Below are 23,095 nucleotides of genomic sequence, written 5' to 3' on the forward strand. Positions count from 1 at the left end.
TGCTTTCAACTACCTGAAAGGGGGTTCCAAAGAGGATGGATCTAGACTGTTCTCTGTGGTACCAGATGACAGAACAAGGAGTAATGGTCTCAAGTTGCAGTGGGGGAGGTTTAGGTTGGATATTAGGAAAAACTTTTTCACTAGGAGGGTAGTGAAGCACTGGAATGTGTTACCTAGGGAGGTGGTGGAATCTCCTTCCTTGGAGGTTTTTAAGGTCAGGCTTGACAAAGCCCTGGCTGGGATGATTTAGTTGGGGATTGGTCCTGCTTTGATGACCTCCCTTCCAACCCTGCTATTCTATGTATGACGTTATGGCACCCAAGAAAGCCACTTTCATAGACATGTGGAGCAGGGATGAGGTAGCCAGGGGCTCGAAAGGAGGTTTCATGAGACCACAGAGAACTAGGTTAAGATTCCAGGAGGTTACTGGTGAATGAATCTCAGGGTAGAGATTATGCAGCCCTTGAGGAAGCATTTCATGGTGGGGTGGGCAAAAAGTGAATAGCTGTCCAGAGTGTCATGGAAGGTGGTAAGGGCCGCGAGGTGTACTCTGATAGAACCGAGCGAGAGCCCGTCCTGTTTTAGTTCAAAAAGGTAGACTAAGATGTCAGGGAGGGTTGCAGTCTGGGGTGTCAGGCGTCTGTGGAAGCACCAGACGGAGAAGCGTTTCCACTTCTGCAGGTAAGTCTTACGAGTGGAGTCCCTTCTACTGTGCAGGAGGACAGATTGGACCTGTTCTGAGCAGGCTAATTCGTGGGATTGAAACCATGAAGGAACCATGCCGTCAGATGGAGTTTCCGGAGCTGCGGATGGAGAAGCCGACCGTTTTTCTGGGAGAGCAGATTTAGCTGTCGGGGAGAGTCCTTGGAGGACGGATGGATATGCATAGCAGGTAAGGATACCATGTCTGTCTGGGCCAAGGTGGGGCAATAAGTATGACCCGGGCCTTGTCCTCTTTGATCTTGCATAGAACCCTGTCTATCAGTGGAATCGGTGGAAAAGCGTACATGAGGGAGTTGTTCCAAGGAATGAGGAACTCATCCCCTAGAGATGCGTTCCCGAGTCCTGCTCTGGAGCAAAATAGATGGCATTTGCGGTTTTGAGGAGTGGCAAACAAGTCTATCGACGGAGTGCCCCAGTGGGAGAACAGCTGTCGGAGAATCATGGGATGCAATTCCCATTCGTGTTCTTCGGAGAAGTATCTGCTGAGTGTGTCGGTGGTAGTGTTGTGACACAGAGGCAGGTAGGAAGCGGTGATTTCTATGTAATGTTGTATGCACCAATTCCATAATCGGATGGCTTCTGTGCATAGGGAGTCAGATCGTGCTCCCCCCCGCCTGTTGATGTAGAACATACATGCTATATTGTCCGTCAGAACTCGAATTGACTTGTTCTTTATGGTGGGAAGAAAGTGAAGGCAAGCGTACCTGACGGCTCTGAGTTCTAGAAGATTGACGTGCAGATGCATCTCTGATAGGGACCAGCAGCCCTGTACCTTGTGTTCGCCTAGTTGTGCTCCCCAACCTATCAGGGAAGCGTCTGTGGTGAGCAGGAGTACTGGGGAGTGTGGATGGAAGGGAACACCCGTGCATAGGTTCTCTGGTTTTGTCCATCAATGTAGGGAGGCCAATACGTTCGCTGGCAGAGTCAGTGTTATGCAGAAACTATGTCTGCTGGGTTTGTAGTTGGAGTTGAGCCAACCCTGAAGGCATCTCATGTGCAGCCTGGTGTATTTGACCACGAAGGTGGTGGCTGCCATGTGACCAAGAAGCTGTAGGCAGGTCCGTGCCTGTATTCTGGGGCGAACAGAGATTTTGCGTATGAGATGCGTAATAGTGAGAAATCTGGTGTGTGGAAGCGAGGCTCTGGTTCGAATTGAGTCCAAGTGAGCTCCAATGAACTCCAAAGGGATGTCTTGGCTGAGTGCCACTCTCTTGAAAAGTTCCTGGAACTGCTTAAAGTCGTCCACGTTTTGTGGGTGTGTCGGCATGAGGGCGTCCTCTGCGGCTTCAAGAGGGGGTTCAGGAGCTCTAGATGTCGATGGATCTGGGGATATAGGCGCAGGAAGAGCTTGCGGTCTGGTGGAAGGGGCTCAAAGAAGAGCGGTGGCAGGAGCTGACCATGGGTACCACTGATGCCAGGGCACTGGGTAGAAAAAGTGGGGTCCCGCCCACTATGGGACAACGTAGGGAAATTGAGTCTGGTTCTTATGGTGTGCCGTGTCTTGGGATATGTGTGGCTCCGGTGGAGGGGGAGAATCAGGCAGGGAGAACTCTGCCTGCTGCTGTATGCCGTTCTCGCTGTCAGTGAAAGTAGCCAGGTCAGGTGGCGAGAGCTGTTGTTCAACCAGTGAGTGCTCCGTGTCTAGGAGCGGAGAGTCAGGCTCAGGAGCCACGGAGATATCCTCCTGGTGCAGAAATTGTTGCTGCTCCCTAGGCTGGTGTGCTGCAGAGCGTGGAGTGTGAGCGGTAGCCCGGAGTGATTTCTGGCTACCGCTTTAGCAGGAGCCGTGAAACATTTGTAAGAGCCCCGCAGGGGTTCTGAATCTGCTCCGGGGATGGCGGGCAGGCTCGGTGCCAATGTTCTTGTCAGCACCGGGGTGGAACGCACTTGCTGGCACTGGGTCCATCGTCGGTGCCGGCGGGACCGGTGCCAAGGAGAGCTATCCGTTGTGGAAAGTCGGGTCCCTGCCTTTGCGCCCCGCGTGAGCTGCTGCTGAAGTGCTGGTGCAGTCAGAGGTGCCTGCTCTCGGTGCTGTCAGCACCAAGGGTAAAGACCTTGCAGGAGATCCTTTACCCTTGAGTGTCTCTGAGAGGAGACATCAGGGCTTCCTGCCTCTTTGCGTGAGAGGGTGAAGCCGTGCTCCCGGTCGGTTCCGACTTGGCAGGGGAGCGTGAGGGAGGTGGTTTACTGTCCTTCTCCATAGGCGACTGCAGAGCTTTCTCCATCAGGAGCATTTTTAGCCACAAGTTTCTGTCACTACGAGCTCTAGTTTTTAAGTTGGCACAGTGGAGACACTTCGCAGGGACGTGTGTCTCGCCGAGGCATTTGACACAAAGTGAGTGCCCATCATAGACTCCTTGCAGGAGCCAAACTTCTTAAAGCCTGGGGACCCCAGCATCATCAAAGTATGAGCGGCCGGGGAAGTCTCAACAAGAGATTAACGGGGAAATTTTTTTTTTATACTAACGAACTATGCTAAAGGAAAAGGAGAACTGGGAAATGTCTAGCTAACTATTTCTGTTTTTCTCTACTTATTTTCTACAGGAACCAGGAAAGATTTGAGCACTGCCCCGAGTCCCATCTTCAGCCGAGGACGGTTGAGAAGGAACTGAGGGGGGTGCAGGACACACGCACTCAGGCAGACCCTAACGACGCTGCGAGACAGCAGCTGAGTGTGTGTGTCCCAACCAGGCACTGCTACCGAAGATCTCCGATCAATGGCGCCAGGAAGCATCGTCACCTGGAGTGGAGCACCCACAGGGACAGCACTCAAAGAAGAACCCTCTGTGACTGTAGAGCAGTGCCCCTCGGGGGAAGGAGAGACTTCGGAGTTAGGTCTGAGTGTCAGAGGCTGAGTCCTGGTCAATGACGTAGTGTTGCATGAGTGTGTGAGAGGATGTCCAAGTGGCTGCTTTACATATGTTGGTGATCGGTAGCTTTTTTGAAAGACGTGCCTATGTGGCTACAGATCTTGTGGAGTGTGTTCTGATCCGAGATGGAGGTTGCAGTTCATGTTGGCGGTAGCAAAGCTGGATGCAGCCAGAAATCCATTTGGAAAGTCTCTGCTTAGCTATGGGTTTGCCTTTGGACCATTACATCGTGGAGAGAAACAATTTAGGAGTCTTTCTGATCACTTTGGTCAGTTCTAGATAAAATGCTAGTGCCCTTCTGACGTCCAGGGTGTGGAATGCTGCCTTTTGTTTGTTCTTGTGAGGTTTAGGAAAGAAGATGGGAAGATGAATGGGTGATTAATGTGGAATGAAGAAGGGACTTTAGGTAGAAACTTTGGGTGCAGCCTTAGAGTGACCTCATTTTTGAGAAAGATTGTGTATGGAGGGTGTGCCATAAGGGTCCTGAGTTCTCCTACACGCCTTGCAGACGTGATGGCAACAAGAAAAGCTACTTTCATGGACAGGTATGGTAGTGCGTACATAGTCAAAGGCTTGAATGGGGCACTTGTGAGGGACTGAAGAATTAGAGTGAGGTCCCATGGAGGAGTTGGGGCTCTGGGTTCTGCGTAGATGTTACGTACACCCTGTAGGAATCTTTTGGTAATTGGATGTGCAAAGACTGAGACCCCATCAACTTTGTGGCAGAAGAGCGTGATCACTGCCAGGTGAACTCATATCAAGCTCATTGAAAGACCAGATTTCTTAAATTGGAGTAAGTAATCCAGGACTACTGGCAGGGTAGAGGTAATGGCTTCTATTTGTTTGTTTAGACCAGGGGTGGGCAAATTTTTTGGCCCGAGGGCCACATCTGGGTGGGGAAATTGCATGCAGGGCATGAATGTAGGGCTGGGGCGCGGGAGGGAGTGCAGGGTGTGTGTGGGGATGCGTTCCCGGCCAACGGGAGCTGCGGGGGGCGGTGCTGCAGGCAAGGGCAGCGCACGGAGCCCTCTGCACCCCCTCCCCCGGGGGCCGCAGGGACGTGGTGCTGGCTGCTTCCAGGAGTGGCACGGGGCCCGTGGCGCCAAAGGGGTGGCAATCCTGCGGGCCGGCTCCAAAGCCCTGACGGGCCGGATCCAGCCTGTGGGCCGTAGTTTGCCTACTCCTGGTTTAGACACATGTGAAATCTGTTCCACTTGCATGTAGTTGACAGTCTTCTGTTTAACAAAATATCTTTAACTTCCTCAGAACAGATCATCTCCTTGCCTTGGAACCACTGAGGAGCCAAGCTCCTAGATGGAGTGTCTCCAGGTTTGGATGCAAGGTCTGGCCTGTGTCCTGTGATAAGAGGTTTGGAAGAAGTGGGAGGACACGACGTTGGCATGCGGATATCTGTTGTAGGCATGGATTCCAGGTTTGCCTGGGCCAGGCTGGGGCTATCAGGATGACTTTGGCTTGGTTGGTTCTGTTCTTGTGGATAACCCTGGCCAGCAACAGGTTTGGGGGAAAGACATATAGGAGAGGCGCATCCTATCGAATGAAGAAGGCGTCGCCTCTGGATCTTAGTCCCAGGCCTGCTCCAGAACAGAATGTTGGACATTCACTGTTCCAACTCGTGGCAAATAGACCTTTTATGGGGAAGCCCCATTGTTAGAATATGTTGTGAATCACTGAGGTGTTTATTTCCCACTTGTGGTCGTGGGAGAACTTTCGGCTTACCATGTCTGCAGTGATGTTCTGAGATCCTGGTAGGTATGTGGCTGATGTAGTAGAAAGAGAGAGTACGGGCCTGGTGTGGGGCCTTAACCAAAGTCAGCAAAAGTTATGCTATGAGCAACAATCAGGCCCTGTCAAAAGCAGATGCTTGCCTGCAAGGCAGTGTCCAGTATATGAACTTGGCACCAGTATTGCTAAAACTCACTGAATATGTAAACACATTCCAGCAAGCCAGCACAAGAACACTCCAACCTAGCACATGCTAAAATGGTTTGACAAAAGTGATGAATAGTGATATTTTGTCTGAAACCTCAGGAGTAAAAGTACAAAGACAAGTAGTTAATAGGAATGTTTTGTCTGAAACATCAGGAGGAAAGTACAAGGGGAGGTAACAAATGTCATGAAACATGTAAGGTGATACGTAATTTCTTTATCCCAGATTATTTGTCTCAGATTATAAATGTTGGAATACCTCGTCTTAACCCTTCATCCAGTTTAGGGGGGAAAGGAAAATCCTGCCATTCACTGAGCTGCGTCCATTGTCACGGGCATACATGTCTTAGTATCCTCGTAGAGTCTGCCAGGTGCTATTACCTTGCTTCGTCGACAATAAATCTGGCCGGGCACCTTCATACCTTAACAGATCTTGTGGTCATTGGGCAGTTCGATTGAGGTCTGCTGTGCCAAGTATCTGCGCAGAGCTGGGACAGCACACAAAGAACACACACACGCAGCCAAACATCTAACAACAGCTGATATGGAGATGGGCTGAATACACCATGTCCACAGCATTATGGCCTCCGCACATAGGGAGTGTGACCTCGCTCCTCCTCGTTTGTTTATGTGGAACATGCAGGCCACATTGTCCGTCATGATCTCTGTTGCCTTGTTTTTGATCAGAGGCAGGAAATGTGTGTAAGCATTGCGAACTGCTCACAATTCCAGAACATTTATGTACAGCATTGATTCCGAAGAAGACCATCTGCCCTGGATGGTGAGATTGTCTAAGTGGGCACCTCACCCCAATAGGGAGGCATCTATTGTGAGTATCAGTTTGGGGAAGTCTATAGAAAAGATAACAGGAGTACTAGTGGCTAACAAATTTATTAGAGCATAAGCTTTCGTGGGCTACAACCCACTTTTTGCGGATACAGACTAACACGGCTGCTACTCTGAAATCTATAGAAAAGGGATACCTGCACACACACTGTGCGAGCGGGTCCACCCTGAAGGGAGTCTTTTGACTTTTGTTGGCATGTTAAAAGTTTTTTCAGACTATTTGTGTTGGAGGTACACCGTCCAGAGCCACCCCTGCAGGCAGCGCATGCGCAGTCTGGCTTGTTGGACAACATAAACGGTCGCCGCCATGTGTCCCAGTAGTCAGAGGCAGGTCCTGGCAGATGTTTGTGGACTGCTCACCATGGTATTGATCAGGTTCACTAGGGTGACAAATTTGTGAAATGGTAAAGAGGCTTTCGCTTCTAGCAAGTTTAGATGGGACCCAATGAATTCCAGTTCTTGAACTGGTGTTAATGTTGACTTTTGAAGGTTTATTTGCAGGCTGAGGTTTGTGAAGAGTGATATTGTCTTTTGTGTAGCTTCAATGGCTTCTTTCCGAGTGGGAGCCTTGAGGAGGCAGTCATCTAAATATGGGTATATCATTACCCCTTGCTTGTGTAGGTTGGCTGCTGCCACTATCAAAACTTTGGAAAATGCTGGAGGAGCCGTGGAAAGGCCAAAGGGCAGTACCGTGTATTGATAGTGATCCTGCCCAACGACAAATCGGACAAATCGTCTGTGTGCTGGATGAATGGTGACATAAAAATAAGTATATTGCAGGTCAAGGGCTGCAAATCAATCCCCTCGTTCCAGAGCTGGAATGATTGTTGCTAAAGTAACCACACAGAATCGTTGCGTTTTGACAAATTTATTTAGGTTCCTGAGACTGAGAATAGGTCTCCATCCCCCAGACTTTTTCTGGGTTAAAAAAAATAACAGGAATAGAACCCTTTCTCTCTGTGTTGTAGCAGCACTGGTTCTACTTCACTGAGTTGTAGAAGGTACTCTACTTCCTGTCTCAGGAGGAGCTCGTGAGAGGGGTCCCTGAGAAGGGATGGGGAGGGACGGTGGGGAGGGGGGGATTGAGACAACTGGATGGAGTATCCTGTTTTGATTATTTCCAATACCTATTTGTCGGAAGTGATGGTTTGCCATATTGGGTAGAATGGTATTAGATGACCTGTAAATGGATGGTTGATGGAGAGTGGTGTCAGCCCTGGTAATTGGGGGAGGTCTGTCAAGCCCTCGACCAAACCTTCAAATTTGATGTTTAGGGATAGATTGTTATGGTGCAGTGCATTGAGAAGAGTTTGTTCTACGTTTGGGTGGTCTTTGTCTGTGCAAATGAGGATTGTATTGTCTCTGGGTCTGCATATAGGGAGCCTGTTTAAAACGTTGTGAGGTGTAATACATGCCCTGTTTACGTTTTGTTGCAGGTGTATATATGCCAAGAGATCTGAGAGTGGCTCTCGAATCCTTTAGTTAGCGGAGGGATTTGTTGGTCTTACCTGTGAACAGTTTCGGACCCTCGAGCGGGAGATCCTCTACTGTGGATTGCACCTCCCTTCACCCTGACAAGTGAAGCCAGGAGGCTCGGTGCATTACAATGGCCATAGTGATGGACTTAGCTGCCGTACCAGCGGAATCCAAAGATGCCTGAAGGGCTGTGCGGGCCAAGAGGTGTCCTGAGATGAGTGATGTAAACTGTTCTCTTTTTTCTTCAGGTATGCAGTCAATAAATTCAGATAGTTTGGAATAGTGGTTGTATTTTGCCATTAGGGCTTCATAATTAGTGATTCTAAATTGTAATGTCGCTAATGAATAAGCTTTGCGGCTGAGTAGATCCAGTCTCTTCCACTCTGTCGTACGGGGTGGTCCTGGAATAATGTTGCCTGCCACGTTCATTAACTGCGTCTACCACCAGAAAGTTTGGCTGAGGGTGAGAGAGTCTTCAGCCCTTTCGAAGGGATGTAATATTTTTTATCCACCCTCTTACATGTAGGTGGGATTGTGGCAGGAGTCTGCCAGATGGCTGTGGCGGACTCCATGATTGTGGCATTAATCGGTAGGGCGATCTTGGAGGAGGTCGATGTGCGGCGTATGTCCAAGAGCTTGTGCTGTGATTCAGTGACTTCCTCAAGGGGTATTTGGAGCGTGTCAGATATCCTTTTAAACAGATCTTGAAACTGTTTGAATTGATTTCCGGTAGTAGGTAGCGGAGGCATGATGGTCTCAGGCGAGGGAGGAGGGTTGGTGACAGGAATAGCCTCCTAGTTCACAACCTCCTCTGTTTCCTCAAAAGATTGCACATGGGAAACATCAAGTGGCACCATTGATGCTGTTGAGGAGACTCTATGAGCTTCCATGGAACCCAGCGGGGGTTCAGAGTAGTATTGCCTGTACGCTGCCCACAGGTCCCACAGGGGTCATTGTGGTGGGGAAAGCACTGGTGGAGGTCCCCATGGGTGTCCATACCATCCCTGGAAATCTGATCTGGAGTGATGCCTAGGCTGCATTTGTGGCTCAGATCTGATACTGCCTTGCAAAGGTGAGGAGTGTTGGGATGGAAAAACTTCCCCTTCCTTGTCCTTCTCGCTGGAGGAGACAGGGGCAGATGTAGCCAGTGGTGAGTGTGGTGGTGAAAACAGCAAAGCACTGTTGGTACCAAGGAGAGGTGACTCAGGTGCCAGGGCCACTGACAGGTCCATAGGTGTAAGGAACTGTTGTAACTTCAGTACCAGCAGAGATGTCTGCATTTGCTGCGGTGCTGAGAGTTCCTGCGGTACCAGGAGATGTTGCAGTGCCTGAGGAACAGGTGCCGACATCAACTGCATCAAGGGGGACGGAGCAAACTTCGGTGCCGATGCATCCTTGCTACGTGGCAAAGAGCCAGCAAGTGGCTTCAGTGCCTTAGAAACTGCACAGGCACTGGGCACTGAGTATTTAGTTGGTGCCACCAGTGCCATGGTGGAATGAGCAGTCTTTTCTCTGCCTTCCTTTTTAGAGGCTGCCTGTGTAGGGTCTGTACCTTTGACAGTACCAGAAGTCCCTGTTGACTTGTAGGTACTTTGCCGCAGTGCAGTCGGTACCGATGCTGGAGCCCGAGTAGGGGAACGCTTCCTCTTTGACATGGACTTGGTAGGAGAGGTGGTAACTCTCCTCTTTGCACATCATTTAGGAGACAGGTCCCTCCCGTGTGGGGTAGAGGAGGAGGGAGCCATGTCAGATGCTGCATTCAGCGATCAGCAGCTGGGAGAAGCTTGTGGCCCTGGGTCTGAGACTGGATGGGGGGACTTCTCCATAAGAATAAGTTTTAATTGAAGGTCTCATGTCTTTCTTGTGCGAGCCTTGAGATTGTGGCAATGGGTGCACTTTTGGGGTACATGTGTTTCCCCCAGGCACTGGACACATTGAGAGTGTCCATCTGAAAGTGGAACTACCTCGTGGCAGGAGAGGCAACGTTTAAAGCCTGGAGGTCCTGGCATTTTGAAGAAAATACCCCAAGTGGGACAAAATGATAAAGGTTTTTTGTTTTGTTTTTTAAACGGGGAAGAAATAAAAAAAGAGAAAGGGTCTTAGTAAACTAACCTAACTATTACAGACTAACACTAATCTAGCTGTTATGTACTGCTAACACTATGGTCTGAGGTAAAGTTAGTGAGGCACTGCTGGAGCTCCGACTCTGACTAAGAGTGGTTGAGAAGGAACAGGGAGAAGTGGGGTGGCTGCACAGCGCTAGTTAATTGTCGCTGCAGGCGCGAGACAGGGAGAGTGCATGTGCGGCCCAGCCAGGTACTGCTGTTGAAATTCTCTGACTAGAGGCGCAGGGGTGCACAATCACCTAAAGTGGAGCACCCACAGGGACTCCACTCGAAGAACCAGCTGAGATCGGGCCCTGTTTTAGTTGTGGCCGCTTTGGACACCTCCAGAGGCAGTGCCCCGCCATGGACTGCTCCTTTGGCAAAGTTTATGCCGGAAAAACCCATGCCCGCCAGCATCCCAACCCCACGGTGACAGTCCCTGCCGGCCTTGATGGGAGGATGGTGGATAGGTGGATGCCCTAGTGGACTCCAGCTGCGGCCAAACTATAGTGCGGAAGTGCCTCGTCCCGGACAATGACCTGATCCACGGCCCAATCTGACTTCGCTGCATCCACGGGGATGTGAAAGCGTATCCAAGCGCTCAACTATCCCTAACGATTGATAGGATAACCTGGCTGATGACTGTGGGAGTCGCCCTGAAGCTCCCATCCCCCATCATCCTCGGGTGGGACTGGCCGGAATTCAGCCAGGCCCTACATGCTGTGACCTTACGGACACCATTCAAAAGGGTTGCCATGGACCTGCTAAGGACCCCTTGCGAAGAGTGTGGCTGGCTACTGCTACATCCTGGTAGTCATTGACTATGCCACACGCTTCCCCGAGGCTGTCCCTTGTGGTCCACCACTGCACGGAGCATCGCTGCCAAGCTTCTAAAAATCTTTGCTCGGGTAGGCTTACCTAGTGAGATCCTAACTGACCAGGGGACCAATTTCACCTCACGGCTGCTTCGTGAAGTGTGCAGTCTCCTAGGGATTCGAAAATGGCGAACCTCAGTTTACCACCCTCAGACAGATGGCCTCGTCAAGTGGTTCAATTGGACCCTCCAGGGGATGCTACGGAAGTTCCCCCTGGAGGAGTTGTGCCACTGGGACAGACTCCTCCCACCTTTGCTGCTTGCCATTTGGGAGGTACTGCAAACTTCCACCCAGTTCTCCCCATTCAAGCAGCTTTACGGGCGCCAGCCATGGGGGCTGCTAGACCTGAGGCGGGGGACCTGGGAGCACATCCCATCCCCGACCCAGGAGCTCCTTCAATACATCCTGTGACTGCACGAGAACCTGACATGAGCTAGGGACCTAACAAAGGAAAATCTGCAGGCTGCCCAAGGCCAAACCTACAACCAGGGAGCCCAAGCACGGACCTTTGAACCCAGGGACTGGGTCCTTGTGTTGCTCCTCTCCGAGGAGTCCAAACTGCTAGCCTGGTGGCAAGGCCCCTACGAAATCATCTGCCAAGTTGGCCCTGTTACTTATGAGGTCCACCAGCCGGAGTGACGGAAAAAGCACCAGATCTATCATGGAAACCTCTTGAAGGCCTGGCATGAGCAGGAGGGTCTGCTAATAACCCCATATCTGGACCTAGGGCCCCAGATCCCCACTCTGGCGGAACGGGGGAACCCCTCCTCGGAGAAACCTCACCCCTGAGCAGCAAAAGCAAGCAAGATATCTGTTGGAGGCCTTCACCCAGACAGTCACAGCAGTACCGGGGCAGACCCTGCTGGCCCAGCACGTCATCTGGACACCCCCAACTCACCCTCCCAGAGAGGTAGTTTGTGAAACCACCCAACCTCTCCCACACCGCCTGTGGGACGCGGTGGTACAAGAGGTGCAGGTGATGCTGAAGCTAGGGGGTCATAGAACAGTTGCAAAGTGAATGGCGCAACCGCACTGTGCTTGTCCCTAAGCCAGATTGGACCTGGTGATTCTGTACTGATTTCCGGAGAGTTAATACCATTTCTAAATTCGACGCATGCCCAATGCCCCAGGTAGATAAACTCCTTGCCATTTGGGTGAAGCACGCTGTGTCACTACCCTGGACTTGACGAAGGGGTACTGGCAGATCCCGCTGGACCCAAGCTCAAAGGAAGTGGGGGAGGGATAGCTCAGTGGTTTGAGCACTGGCCTGCTAAACCCAGGGTTGTGAGTTCAATCCTTGAGGGGGCCATTTAGGGATCTGGGGCAAAAATCTGTCTGGGGATTGGTCCTGCTTTGAGCAGGGGGTTGGACTAGATGACCTCCTGAGGTTCCTTCCAACCCTCACATTCTATGATTCTAAGAGACAGCTTTCGCTATCCCCAGCGGGCTCTACCAGTTTACCCACGTCTTTTGGACTCCATGGGGCCCCTGCAACCTTCCAGCGGTTGAGGGATCAACCAGTCACAACTTGAGTGTGCTGCGGCCTACCTGAAGGACGTCATGATCTACAGCCATCAGTGGGAGGAGCACCTGAGCCAGGTGGTGGCAGTCCTACGACCCCTCCGAGCCACAGGGCTGATGGCTAACCCCAAGAAATGCTGAATCGGCTACCAGCAGACCACCTACTTGGGGTACGTCCTGGGATGAGGGAAGGTGTGCCCCCTAGTCGGGAAGGTCCAGACCATTCAAGAACACCCTGCCCTAACCACAAAGAAACAAGTGAAGCAATTCCTGGGGCTGGTGGGCTACTATCACTGCTTCATTCCCAACTTTCCCTCGATTGCCGATCCCCTGACACAACTCTTAACAAAGGACCAGCCGCACTGCATCCACAGGTCTCCCAAGTGTGCCGAAGCATTTTAGACACTAAAGGACCATCTCTGCCACAAACCAGTGCTTTATAGCTCTGATTTCTCTTGTAGTTTTGTGGTCCAGACGACTTGGGGCTGTCCTCTCCCAGACCCTCAACGGAGAGGAACATCCCATCCTTTACATTAGTCGAAAGCTCTTCCCCCGGGAACATAACTATTTGACCATCAAGAAGGAGGCCCCAGCAGTTAAATGGGCTGTGGAGGCCCTTCAATATTACCTCCTGGGTGACTCCTCCTTTGTGGTCATGGATCATGCCCCCCTCAAGTGGCTCCAGACAATGAAAGACACCAATGCGAGGCTAACGAGGTGGTATCTTGCCCTTCAACTGTTTGCATTTACCATGCAACGTAGGGCAGGTAAGGAGAATGCAAGCACTGATGGTCTCTCCCAGTTGGGGAAGGGGGACCATACCAGCCCCAGAGAGTGGGGGCTGGACTAGAGGGAGGAAATGTAGCGAGGGAGTGTGGTTTTCCTCCTCGACGGACAGGGAGAGAGCCAAAACCGCCCCCTGGTGGGCAGAGCCGGGACACCCGCGACTACCTAGCCGGAAGCAGAGGGGCAGGACAGGAACTGGAAATATAAAAGGCGGGCCCTCCAGCTCAGTTGGAGAAGAGCTGCTGGAGAAGCAGGACATCTCCCACCCACAGCTGGAGCTTGGACCCCACCGAAGCCGCTACAGTGCCAGAGACCCAGAGGGACTGCTGGAGCTGGCAGGCACCAGAGACACCAAGGAGCTGTTGGGGCTGCCTCTAGTCATTTACGCTGGTGAGACAAATAATGACACTGGAACCCAGATACCCCCGAATGGGAAGGAGCCCAAGGAAGCCGAATAGGGTTCAGCTGTGTTACTGACTGCAAGCTGGCCAGCGTGTTACGCCTGGATTCCCTGCTGATCCAGTGGCGGACTACTCAGCCACTGTTAGGGCCCTGGGCTGGGACGCAGTGGAGTTGGGTGGGCCTGCGTCTCCCTACCCCCTGCCACCGCACCTCTGGGGGTGGCAGCCTCCCGACCTTTAAGCCAAGAGGCCTGCATTGGTCTGTCGTCCACCCGAGCTAGGACGCTGGACGGTTTTGCTATCTGCCCTGCCAGAGAACTGATCCCCCTAGACTGCTGTGTTGTTCTGCCCTGACTCAAGGTCAGAGCCCCTTAACTGTTGGTGCCCCGCCCTGCTCAAGGGCCTGAGTCCCCCTAGACTCACTGCTGCTCTGCCTGACTGCAGACCAAAGCCCTTAATTGCTGGCTGTCCTGCCCTGTCTGAGGGTCAGGTCTCTCAGACTCAATTGCTGCCAGGCCTGGACTGCAGGATTGGGCCTACTAACTGTCGGCTAATTCCACCCTGAATTGAGTCGCTCCAGAGGCATTGTAGCTAGGGGACGTGTCCTCCCTCCTTGACAGACAGAGAGAGAGCTGCGACTGCCTCGCAGTCACTCACCCTACTCTGCACTCCCACAAGTCATAGCAAATTTGAAGAAAATCTGTGCACGCATGTGGATTTTAGAGCACTTGGAAGCATTGTCCTTTAAACATGAAGGATAGAGGGTCAAAGGAGGGAAAGGGGGCCTCTACACACGCATCTGCAGTTTAAGAGGCTCAGGGGGGGTAAAGTGACACATTCATCTCAATGTGATGTTCTCAGCCCATGGAGATGATAGAGCCTGGAACAATAGCTCTGAGATGTGTGAACTGTTCCATTTATCTCCCTGGGTATTCCCAACCCCTCCTGAGTGCTTTAGAAGGGTGGTTTTCAAACTTTTTTTCTGGAGACCCAGTTGAAGAAAATTGTTGATGCCCAACGGAGCTGGGGATGAGAGGTTTGGGGTGTGGGAGGGGCTCAGGGCTGGGGCAGAGGGTTGGAGTGCAGGGGTGAGGGCTTTGGGGTGCAGGAGGGGGCTCAGGGTGTGGGGGGGCTCAGGGCTGAGGCAGGGGGTTGGAGTGCGGGAGGGGGTCAGGACTCTGGGATGGGGATGCAGGGTCTGGGGTGGGGCCAGGGATGAGGGGTTTGGGTGCAGGAAGGGGCTCTGGGTTTTGGGGGGCTCAGGGCTGGGGCAGGGGATTGGGGCGCAGGCTTACCTCAGGCAGCTCCCAGTCAGCAGTGCAGCAGGGGTGCTAAGGCAGGCTTCCTACCTGTCCTGGCACCGTGAACCGCGCTGCGCCCTGGAAGCAGCCAGCAGCAGGTCCAGCTCCTAGGCAGAGGTGCGCAAGCAGCTCCACCTAGCTTTCACCCGCAAGCACCGCCCACCCCAACGCCCTGGCCTAGGAGCCAAACCTGCTGCTGGCCACTTCCAGGACGCAGCGTGGTGTCAGAACAGGTAGGGACTAGCCTGCCTTCGCCAGGCAACACTGCCAAAGGGACTTTAACAGCCCGGTTGGTGGTGCTGACCAGAGCCGCCACAACCCAGTGCCTTACATTCCACGACCCAGTACTGGATCACGACCCGCAGTTTGAAAACCACTGCTTTAGAACCTGTGAGAGGTATGCAGTCTACTGGTTCTCAGCGCCCCACTCAAAGGGGCAGGACTTCCAGAGATCCTGGCTCACACAAGGCTGGGGAGAAAGGTTCCAATCCCTGCAGATGGGCATAGGTCCCCCCAGACCTTGGCACACACACAGGGGGCAGCGACAAGGGCTCACACCCCCAGAGGCAAAAGTACCCACCATATCCCAGATCATATTAGAGGAGCAAGGAGCGGGGTCTAAAGAAGCAAGAATCCTCTAGAACTGGGCAAACACGAGAGGCGAGAGTGTGGGGCTGACAATTCTTCCCCAGGTCCCCTGTCACTCACCCCCCAGACCCCACCCCTCCATTCCCTCTAACATCCAAGCCTCCCTCACCTGAGTACCCAACCTCTCTCCCCTCCCCTACCACTCATCCCAATTTATTTCCCCTCCCTTCTTGCAGCCACAAACTCACTCCTATGCCCCCTAATTATCTCTCCCCTCCCAGGAAGCATTCACATGTCAATTTCTACTTCCCAACATTTTGGGGAGTGTGGGGGGTTGGGATGCACTGGCAGAGCTGGGGGTGCAGAGGGGTTGCAGTGCAGAGTGGTTGAGATGCATTGGCAGAGCTATGGAGTGCATGGAGTTGAGGTGCAGGGTTGTTGGGATTCACTGGCAGGGTTGGAGCTGCAGGGTGGTTGGGGTGCACTGGCAGAGTTGGAAAATGCAGTGAGATCACTGTGAACTGGAAAAGTTGGGGTGCAGAGAAAATAGGTTCATGGTAGGGATTCACTGGCAGAGCTGTGGTGTGCAGGGGTTGGGGTGTACTGGCAGAGCTGTGGCATGCAGAAAATTGGGGTGCAGAGTGATTGGGGTATACTGATAGATCTGGGGCTTTAGGGTGGTTGAGGTGCAGGATGTGGGGATGCACTGATAGAGCTGATGGTTAGGAATGTTGGGGTCCACTGGCACAGCTGGGGGATGTAGAGGAGTTGGGTATACTGGCAGGGCTACAGGGTACAGGAAGCTTGGGGTGCTGGGTGGTTGGAATGCACAGGCAGAGCTGGGGGCTAGGGTCCACTGGGAGAGCTGTGTGGTGCCATGCCTACCTCAACTGAGTCCCCAACCTATCTTGCCTCTCCTACCATTCATCCCTTTCCCCTTCGCTGCAATCCCAAACCCTCCTTCCCCCCTCCTCCATTCCCTAATTACCCCTCCCTTACTAGGAAGCCTTCACAGTAGCAGAGAAAGGTATAATACGACCAAATAGCTGGATGTTGAAGCTAGACAAATTCAGATTGGAAATAAGGTGTACACTTTTGACAGTGAAGGTAAATAACCATTGGAACAATTTACCAAGGGTCATGGTGGATTCTCCATCACTGACAATTTTTAACTCAAGATGGGATTTTTTTCTAAAAGATCTGCTCTAGGAATTATTGTGGGGCAGTCCTGCAGCCTACGTTATTACAGGAAGTCAGACTAGATGCTCACAATGTTTCCTTCTGGCTTTGGAAACTAAGAATCTATTAATCATGTCTAGTTCTCCCTCCCCCCAGCAAATACTGTGATTACATTCCCCCCAAAATAAAACTGCCACCCATAACTCTCAAATTGTAGCCGATTTCCAGCCACTCAGTCTAAACCTCCTTTTGTCTTCAGTGAGAGCTCATGAATAACTTATTTTTAGTTATGTTAACTGAAGCATGAGTTCAAAAGCATCAAGGACTAGTTCACAATCATCATGTTCAAGGAGGTCTGTGATACATCCAGTGATCAGCACCTCTCAGTTTAACAGTACAAGGCAGCAGAAGGAGAATGAAGGTAACTTACCTGTAACTGGAGGTTTTTCAAGATATGTGGTCCCTATCTGTATTCCACATGTATGCATGCACTCCATGCGCCTGAGTCCAGAGACTTTTAGTAAGCAGTGTCCATTGGACTACACATGTGCAGTTGTTCTCCTGTTGCTCCAAACCGAGGGCATTAAGGGGAGCTGAAGACCGATGCTTCTCCACTTCCTTTTCTTACCATGTATTTGGTCACAATCGGCAGCAGAGGGGCTGAGAGTGAATAGTAGATCACAGATAGGGACCACACATATGTCAAAGAACCTCCAGTTACAGGAAAGTAACCTCCATTTCTTCTTCGAGGGCTGGTCCCTATTCCATCTTTGGGAGATTAGTAAGCAGTAGTCAAATGAGATGGGTGAGAGGATGCAGATGGTATGGACATTTGTAGTACTGATGACTGCACAGCTGTATTTGCAGTAGAAGTCTGGACCAATGCATACTGTCTTCTAAAGGTGTGTATGGAGCTCCAGGTAGCCACCCTATATATCTAGTAAGGGTATGTCTTTCAGAAATGCTGCAGAGGTTGCTTGCACTCTTTTGGAATGGGTGCTCACCCGGGGGGGGGGGTAGAGTGTGAGCTAGTTGGTAACAAAGGATGATGCAGCCCAAGATCCACTTAGAGAGCCTCTGTGCAGAAAGAGCGTGACCCCTTGATCACTCTTCTATGGTGATAAAAAAATCTAGGTATTTTTCTAATTGCTTTTGTTCTCTGTAAATAAAATGCCACTCCCTGTCGGAAGTCTACAGAGTGAAGAAAAATAACAGTAAGTGGATGATTTGATTCATGTGAAACTCCGAAATTACTTTAGGGATGAATTTTGGGTGGAAGCAAAGAGAGACCTTCTCTTTATGAAAGATGGTATATGGCAGATCTGCCATGAATGCCCCCCAGCTCTCTCACCCCTTTAGCTGATGTGATGGAGACTAGGAAGGCAACTTTCATAGAGAGATGGGACATAGCTAATGGTTCTAAGGGAGGTTTGCTGAGAACTGAAAGGATGAGATTGAAATCCCATTGTGGTGTTGGTTTCACCACTAGTGTGAAAGTTCTGATTAGTCTCTCAGGAATCTAATTGTCATAGGATAAGTAAAGATAGCATGGTCCTCAACTGGAGGATGAAAGGCACTGATTGCTGCAAGATGGAGCCTTAGGGAACTAGTAGAGAGGCCTGATGTCTTAAGGGTAAGTAGGTGTTTTAGAATAACAGGAATCCCAGCGGTCTCTGGAGATAACTGGCATTGTTGTGACCAAGAGGAGAAATGCTTCCATTTGGTCAGATAGAATCCTTCCTGCTTTGTTTGAGAATGGATTGAACTGCCACTGAACATATTGCTCTATGTCTATGCCCATACAAATACCATGCCCTGAGTTGCAGAGGTCCTAGACTGGGGTACCGATCATACTGTTGTATTGTGTCAGCAGAACCGGAAACAGTCGGAAGTCAATGGGCAGACAGGTTGAAATTGTCAAGAGGCCCAAGAACCAGGACTGTTTCGGCCTGTTGGGCGAAATAAGGATGACTGGAGCCCTGTTGTGATGGATCATTTGCAGGACTTGTGGTATTAGTGGGATGAGAAGGAAGGCATATGTGAGGTGGTTCATCCAGGATATCAGCAGAGCATCGGCCTTTGAGTTGCAGCCTAGAGCTTTTCTGGAGCACTACAGGGGAACTTCTTGTTCACCTGCGAGGCAAAGAGAGCCCAAGATGGTGCTCCCCATTGGGGAAGATCTAGCTCAGAAAGGAATCATGAATCTCCCATTCATGGTCCGTTGAAAAATATCTGCTGAGACTGTCTGCTAGGGAGTTCTGTGCACCTGGCAGGTATACTGCAGATAGGCTTAGGTGATTTCTGATATGCCAGTTCCAGAGGTCCATTGTCTCTACACACAGGGAGAGGGATCTTTTCCTCATGTGCTTGTTTATGTGGAAGACAGTCGACATAATGTTTGACATTACCTGGATGTGTTGGGATCAGATGAGCAGAAGGAAAATGTTTGCAGACCCTATAGACTGACCTTAATTCCAGTAAGTTGATGTGCAAGCTGGCCTCCTGAGGGGTCCAGGTGCATTATGCAGTGTGATTGTTGAAAAGGGCTCCTCAGCGTAAGGGGAAGAATCTGTGATGACAGTCAACTTGGATATTGGTGGGAGAAAAGGAAGTCCCACCCAAACTTCCTCTGTGTATGTCCACCAAAAGAGAGAGGCCATAACAATGGCTGGAATTGTTACTCTGGCATTGATGGTTGTCTTTGTCTGGTGAGTAGACAGACTGAAGCCAGGTTCACAGGCAATAGCGATAAAGCCTGGCAAATGGTGATATGTAGGTGCATGAGGCCATGTGCCTTAGGAGGGAAAGACAGATCCTGACAGTAGTCCAAGGTCACTCATGGCATGCAATCTCTTCATGGAAAGATAGGCTCTTGCTGTAGTGGAATGAAGGGTTGCTCCTATGAAGTCTATGGACCTCGTGGGGGTCAAAGTGGACTTCTCGTTGTTGACAGTTTCCCTGGGAAGATAGTAGACAGAATAGGAATAGGGTCACTGACTGGACTTCTCTGCTGGATCTGCCTGTCAGGAGCCAGTCGTTGTCATATGGAAAGACAGTAAGCCATTTCTTTTCATCCAAGCCACCACCACTGAAAGGACTTTTGTAAAGACCCTGGGTGCTGTAGCTAGTCCGAATGGGAGGACTGTGAGTTGTTAGTGGTCTTGCCCAATGAGGAATCTTCTGTGCGATAGATAAATGTCTACGTGAACATAAGCATCTTACATGTCAAGAGCCACAAACTATGTGCCCTATTCTGGAGAGGGGATTATTGATGTCAATGTCACGATGCAGAATTTTGATTTTCAGATGAATACATTTAGTTGGTGTAGATCAAGAATTGGTCTCCATCCCCCATTCTTTTGGGGGACCAAGAAATATGTGGAGTAGAATCCCTTCCCTTGATGTTGGGATGGCACTGGTTACAAGTATATCCTGATTCTGGTATGTATATCCTGGTTCATCAAAAAATGTCATGTAAGGTATCAAAGGAAAGCCAGTGTCACACAGTTGTGAGTAGCATTGTAAAATTATATACCACTACAATCTCAGGAGTTATGTATCTATACTGGAAGTATGCTCTTGGATAATAAACTTATGATTGTTTAAATATACCTCAGTGCTGTGGTTTTGTATAAGGAGCTGATCCTGAGTTGAACCATTCAAACTGGTGTGTACACAGTTCCCTTGGGGACAACAGACCTGGTATTTCTGTGAATGTTCAGTCGATAAAGGGCTGATCGTAACAGGGAAACTCATCAAAGAGGCTCGGGGACTGGGGGTGCATCTATTGTTACCTGCAAGGCAAAGCAGGGGCTGGCATAGCCCAGAGGCGATTGTCTAGGAGGCTGACAGACTGGAGACATCAGGGAGCTGACTCCCAGTGAAGCACAAGCAAGTCTCCCTCTCACTGGAGGCAGAAGGTAACAAGGTGACTCAGCCTTAGGCACCCTGAGAACCATCACAACCGTACACCACCACAACCTTCCAGACTGGCCATCAGCACCCAATGATTGACTGCTGTATGTTCATCTATTAGCATTGGTTCAGGAATAATAAACAACCCTGCTCCGAAGCATGGTGGAATTTTGTCACTGGCTAAAGCTGACTTTGTACAGATTTAATGTGAACTGCTAAGAAAATGCCTAGCAGTTCCCAGATGTATCAACATTACTAGCGTGAAACTTTAACATAAAACAAGACAGATCAGACAATAAGATATCTGAATGTTGGAAGCCAGTGATTGCTATTGTGGAGCACATGAGATTCAAGGTCTTTGTTGATGTTATTACCTGGTCAGCGTGGGGTAAGTAGAAGAATATCCATCATTAGCAGAATTAATCAGCTCTGGGACCCCAACACTGGAGATGTCTTCCACAGCTTTCAAGATGTTGTCTGTGTGCTCCATATATACACTGAACCCAAACATCAGGATAGCAAGTCAGTACATGTTATGCAGGGGCAGGACAGTAGCTTCCATTACAAAGCCCATTCCTGATCTCCCTCTACCTTGTAACTTTGGCGTAGAAAACTGGTTGGGCCTGAAGATTGCAAGATTTATTCTGATTGCAGAGGAGAATGTTCCTGTAAAGTCTGAGGAAAATTCATCAAACTGTCCCTAAGTTACATGTCATTGAAAATCATTGATTTGAACCTGTACCTTTCTCCCTAGCTCTTCAACGGCTAGTTATAGTCTCCCCTGCCACCACCTTCCAGAGAGTTAGAACTCCTTAAACTGACATGGCAGCTACACCTGAAGAAATAGGTTGCAATTAAGCAAAAATATTAACAACTATTTGTTGTGGTTAGTTTTGGGTCAGTCCTGCTCCCGCTGATCTCAATTAGAGCTTTTTACCATTGTCTTTAATAGAAGCAGAATCAGACACTACACTACAGCCCATTTACACTGCAGAATGCATATATACACATGCACATGCTCACACACACATGCATGTGTATGTGTGTTGGACTGTACTGACAAATTCAGTGTAGAAAAAACATAAGGCTTGGGGGTCTAACAGAGTTCTTCCTTTAACTCAAGTGGTAGAGGCCTGTGTTTCTGGAACTATAGGTACAGAGTTCTAAGCCTGGTTCTGCAGGTGTATGGTTTAATGCAGAGAGGTGGATGCCTCTCCATAGTTAAGGTTTCAACCGTGGCATCAATATAAGGCTGCTTTTGATCCCCTACTAACTAAAAATAAAATTCTTTATACTTTCAGATTTGTAGGTCCAGTTTCAGAGACACCTTGAGAAAGTTTTGATGATATTGATTAACATCCTTTTGAAAGTAAAAGATTTTAAAATGGCTGCTTTTGAAACTGCATTTTCCAATAAGCAGTTGCACAAACATCAGTCTCCAGACACAGTTTGCACATGCTGTAGGATTATTGTTTGCTTCCTATCTTATTTGTCTTAGGGGGGGAAAACAGGTTATGAAAACTGTTCCAATCTGTTTTTCAAGAACTGTTTATATTCTTTCCTGTCCCCTCAGGCCTGACGAGGCTTCCTGGAAAAGCATTTCAGCACATTGCGCACTAAAACAGGGGTGGGCAAACTTTGCAGCCTGAGGGTCACATCTGGGTGGGGAAATTGCATGCAGGACCATGAATGTAGGGCTGGAGCAGGGGGATGGGGTGCAGGAGGGAGTGCAGGGTGTATGAAGGGGCTCAGGGAAGGGGATTGGGATGCAGAAGGAGTGTAGAGTGCAGGAGGGGGCTCAGGGCAGGGGGTTGGGGTGCAGGAGGGGTGCGAGGTGCAGCAGGGGGCTCAGGGCAGGGGGTTGGGGTGCAGGAAGTGTGCGGGGTGCGGCAGAGGGTTGGGGTGCAGGCAGCGTGCAGCAGGGGGCTCAGAGCAGGGGATTGGGGTGCGGGGTGCAGGAGGGGGTTGGGGTGCGGGCTCCAGCCCAGCGCCGCTTACCTGGAGCGGCTCCAGGGTGGCAGCGGCGCACACCAGAGCCTGGGCAGCGCCGTTCCCAGAAGCAGCCGGCACCATGTCCCTGCAGCCCCTGGGGGAGGGGGAGGGCAGAGGGCTCTGCGCGCTGCCCTCGCCTACGGGTACCTCCCCCGAAGCTCATATTGGCCGCGGTTCCCCGTTCCCAGCCAATGGGAGCTGTTGGAGGCGGTGCCTGCAGGCGAGGGCAGCACACAAGTCGTCTGCCCACCCTCCCGCCCCGGGGCCGCAGGGACCTGGTGCCGACCGCTTCTGGGAGTGGCACGGGGCCCGCAGCGCCACGGGGGTGGCAATCCTGCAGGCTGGATCCAAAGCCCTGATGGACCGGATCCAGCCCGCGGGCTGTAGTTTGCCCACCCCGCTCTAAAAGAACCCCTTGGCTTGATCTAGCCAGAATACCTGAACAGACACTGAGAGTAAAACTGTTTATGAAGAGAGTTTGCTCTCAGAAACCAAGTTACTGCACAGAAGCAAAGAATGCTTACCAGAGCAAAGTGTGCAGCGCATCACTGAACTGGCTACCCTTCTCTC

General features: G+C 50.8%; 1 protein-coding gene across 1 annotated transcript in view; it reads right to left on the reverse strand.

The window, feature by feature from the left end:
- FANCD2 (FA complementation group D2) overlaps positions 1–23,095 on the reverse strand; it is a 183,633-nt gene that overhangs the window by 56,245 nt on the left and 104,293 nt on the right. The window contains exons 34-35 of the mRNA XM_065408219.1: positions 23,050–23,095; positions 20,908–21,030 (exon numbers count right to left, since the gene is read on the reverse strand). The exon at positions 23,050–23,095 is cut by the window's right edge and continues 54 nt beyond it. Coding sequence (XP_065264291.1) covers positions 20,908–21,030; positions 23,050–23,095 — 169 coding nt within the window. The remainder of the gene's footprint in view (positions 1–20,907; positions 21,031–23,049) is intronic.

Source organism: Emys orbicularis, chromosome 7 (assembly GCF_028017835.1).
Source record: "Emys orbicularis isolate rEmyOrb1 chromosome 7, rEmyOrb1.hap1, whole genome shotgun sequence".
Classification (NCBI taxonomy): domain Eukaryota; kingdom Metazoa; phylum Chordata; order Testudines; family Emydidae; genus Emys; species Emys orbicularis.